Source organism: Neodiprion fabricii, chromosome 1 (genome assembly GCF_021155785.1).
Source record: "Neodiprion fabricii isolate iyNeoFabr1 chromosome 1, iyNeoFabr1.1, whole genome shotgun sequence".
NCBI lineage: Eukaryota > Metazoa > Arthropoda > Insecta > Hymenoptera > Diprionidae > Neodiprion > Neodiprion fabricii.
The window spans coordinates 39769931-39773581 of record NC_060239.1 but is presented as its reverse complement, the minus strand read 5'-3'; the positions used below and the strand labels follow the sequence as shown (position 1 = coordinate 39773581).

Below are 3651 nucleotides of genomic sequence, written 5' to 3'. Positions count from 1 at the left end.
TTCATGCATACTTATAAGTGAGTTATACGCCGGGGCATAGAGTATTTCTAATATGTACGGCTAGCGCTGTACCGCCGAGCAGAGGGCGTGACTTTTTTTTCTCATTTGTTGGATTTTACGAGGAGAAGCCGACCACGTAATTCAGAGAATTCTCATGCTCTGCATAGCGCTACACGCCAAATGCTAGTCGTTCACCTTCGCCCCGTCGCACTCCACGTCGCCACTTTCACGGGGAAATACAAAGAGAGAAATCTGAAGAGCACCTCCGCGAAGAGGTTCGAGTCACTCGGATGGTGAAAAAGTTGGCGGGTCACTGGTCACCCTCCTGAATGCACCGGCGTCAGGGGTGATATACTCCCAAAGACCCGAGGGCCCCGTGTATGTTTGGCGACCATCATCATCCCCATCAATCACCCGCACCGTCGACTATAAGAGTGGGTTACATGTCTCGAGAGAAAAGTAGAGGCGGATCTTTCTCCGGACCTCTTACACTCTCGGTGACTGCACTCACGTGCCAGCCACCGCGAGCTTGATATACAAAATCCTCAGGTTTTGAAATAATTGTTCATATACCTAGCGTGTGACTACGAAAATTGTTCAATTATCACCAACGTCACGGAAAGACTAAAATCGATCGCTTTCCCATTTGAGACACAAACACATTTTGAAGCTAGCCCCAATCGTCTAAATCTACTAGTCGACAGAGGATGTGCTACACAATGACAACTAGCAGCGTATCTAAAAACAGAAATCAGATTAAGAAACAGATTTTAGTGCTGACCATAAGATTGGAAGTTTTTCAACCCACTGTTTAAAACTATTACGGTGTACCATGAAAATTTTTTATAAACATTTATGATATATTTTTCACTTTTATCCTAATCTCTTCTACAGCACATCATAGTTAGAACTTTCAATGAGTTTAACTTATTTTACAGCACGTTCGTTCAACTCTTACGTCGATGTTATGTGATACTCTCAACGTTTAGTTGAATATCGTTAACGATAGTCAATTTAATTGACTCTTAGAATTAACTGAACAGCTCCAAGTCTTCGGTAGTCTAAAATTTGGCAATAGAAAAGAAATTGCGTATCTATAAATACATTTACATCATACATGTATGCCTATGCATGAGGTTATACGTGCTCTTCGTTGAAAACGTAATTACGACGTAAGCCGATAAGGATCATCAACAAGTTATACGCACGAAAACTTGCAATGAAGTACAGAACGACAGTCATTCAAACACAATGCATTATAGGTATGAGACTACGACCGTCGTTGAATGGTTAACCAGAAACCATTTTCCGCAGTGGTGTTGAAATCCTGCTTGTCCAACTGTATAGGAATCGAAGTCTTGGTACAAGGGGACAGGATGCACTTAGCGACGAGGTGAAACAGGGCCAGTTTTGCTTCCATGAGGGCGAACCTGTTTCCAATACACGATCTTGGGCCAAGTCCGAAAGGTAAGAAGGCGAACGTTGGAATTTTGTTCTTGTTCTCGTCAGAAAAACGCTCGGGCTGGAACTTTTCCGGTTCGGAAAAATACTCGGGGTCCCGATGCAAGCCGTGAATCGGAAGCCAGATGTTGTCCCCGGGCTTCAGGGTGAGCGGGGCTAATCCAGGCGCGGCTGGCGGCAGCTCGAAAGCCTTGTTGCAAAGACGGTCCACCATTGCCGCTGGAGGATAAAGACGCAGAGCTTCGTTCATCACCGCATCCAAGTACCGCATACCGTGCAAGGCCTCATAGGTCAGCTCACCCTGGACCACTTCGAGAACGGCGTCGATCTCGGCCCGCAACTTGTCCTGGATTTCAGGGTTGATCGCGACCTCATGGGCAGCGAAACTCATGAGCGTAGACGAGGTGTCGAATCCACCGAAGAAGAAAATGAAGGCTTGAGCGGTCATATCTTCGACACTCAACTTTATCTTGTCGCTTTTGTCACGTGCCTGCAGCATCAGATGTATCATATCGTTACGGACGATTCCTTGACTGTCCCGCATTGCTATATTTGACTCAATTACGTTACTGAAGAATTTTCGTACGTTGGTTTCGATGATTCGTATGCTGAATAGTTTGGCGAGGAACGAACTGCTCCTAACGATGAATATTCGGATTGTTTTCATTCCGCTGAAAGTCGTAGCTTTTTTACCCATTGTATAAAACTCATTGTCTCTGTCCTTCAGAGAGTTGACGGTAATGCCAAAGGCCGAGGTTGCGATGACGTCGTTTGTGTATCTGGTAAAGATGTCTTTCATCTCTACCTCAATTGGCTCCAGCGAAGCTTTTGCGATCAGGTAATCCGCGAGGTCACCACCGCATTGAGACACCAATTTAAACATCATCTTCATCTTGCTCGACGTAAATGCCGGACTGAGAAGAGACCGCATGTCTCGCCAGCGTTCCCCCTGGAGAAAGAATAAGTTTTTTGCAAAAAGCGGGTCCAGCACTTCGTCAATGAAATTTCGGTGGTCTTGAAAGTTGTCAAAATTCTTTATAGTCACTGATCTTATCAGTTCAGGATCACGCAGCATTACCACTGGGTTCATGAATTCGAAAATTCCGACGTACTTGACATCTCGTTTAGCATTATATAATCGTTGCACGTTCTCGGCGAAAGACATCTGTTTGAAAACTGCTGGACTCATGTTTCCGATGAATGGTATACCCTTTACATACGGGATTCCCTTTCTCTTGAAGTAGTTCATCTTTCTACATACCAGATAGTAAACTCCCACCAGACCTGCCAAAACACTCAACAACAGAGTTGAACAACACTCCATGATTTCCTGGATTTCTGAGCGATCTTGTTATTAATAGGAAGTATTAGTGATACCGAGACCAAGTTTCGTGTTTCAAAAACGGAAGTTCTCTTCCAACTGAACTTGAGAAAATTTCAAAAACACGCGTTTCAGGTCATAAAATATTAATTTCAAGTAATGTAACAAGTCACAGGGATCGTCACCGTCCGTTCAGAAACTTGGGCAGGAAACAACTGTCTTGACCGAAACTAACAACAAGTATCGAGTTGTTGGGAGCCGAGCCACGTCAACTTGGTACAATAATTTCAACCTCTCTGCACCAGAAGGTCGTAAAGTGTAGGATTGCTTCACGATTCGTGCCTATACGTATTATAAGTACGCCTTTATGAAATTATTTTCGATTTATCGAGAATAATCACTTGTCAACAACACTTCACTAGATTACAGATGTAACGCCACACAATTACTTCGACATATCTGCTCGAGAATGGAGCAGCCACTACCCATAACTCCCAGACTAGATTAGCTGTTCCAAAGCTATCTTTGACTGATAAATAACACTTGATGCACAATGACCTTGCTTCAATTCTGAAAATGTATGCTGCTAGTGTTCGTTGCGCTAATTAGTGTATCTACATCTACAACCACGAGCAGCACGGAGGAATATCGAGTGTACGTGACTGCACGAGAGATGAGCGACACGGAGAGTCTTCCAAGCTATCATATCAATTGTAGATGCGTGGTGACGCAATGACGACGTCTTATGTTTCGAGAATAAATGCAAAGAATTTTTCAGTCGATGCTGATTACACAGCTATTGTAGACACGTGGCGAGATCGATGTATATATACGATGTATCTTCATGCGACTGAACCATCTTTTTTACG

At 43.9% G+C, this 3651-nt stretch overlaps 1 protein-coding gene across 1 annotated transcript; it reads right to left on the bottom strand.

Moving 5' to 3' along the window:
* Positions 1 to 854: 854 nt before the first annotated feature.
* Positions 855 to 3422, bottom strand: LOC124181240 (cytochrome P450 9e2-like). Its single transcript, XM_046567605.1, has one exon. The coding sequence runs from the start codon at positions 2783 to 2785 to the stop codon at positions 1271 to 1273; it is 1515 nt and encodes a 504-aa protein (XP_046423561.1). The 5' UTR covers positions 2786 to 3422; the 3' UTR covers positions 855 to 1270.
* Between the last annotated feature and the right edge of the window lie 229 nt (positions 3423 to 3651).

What these genes read in the sequence shown, in the direction of transcription:
- LOC124181240 (XM_046567605.1), bottom strand. Translation starts at nt 2,785, where the DNA reads ATGGAGTGTTGTTCAACTCTGTTGTTGAGTGTTTTGGCAGGTCTGGTG.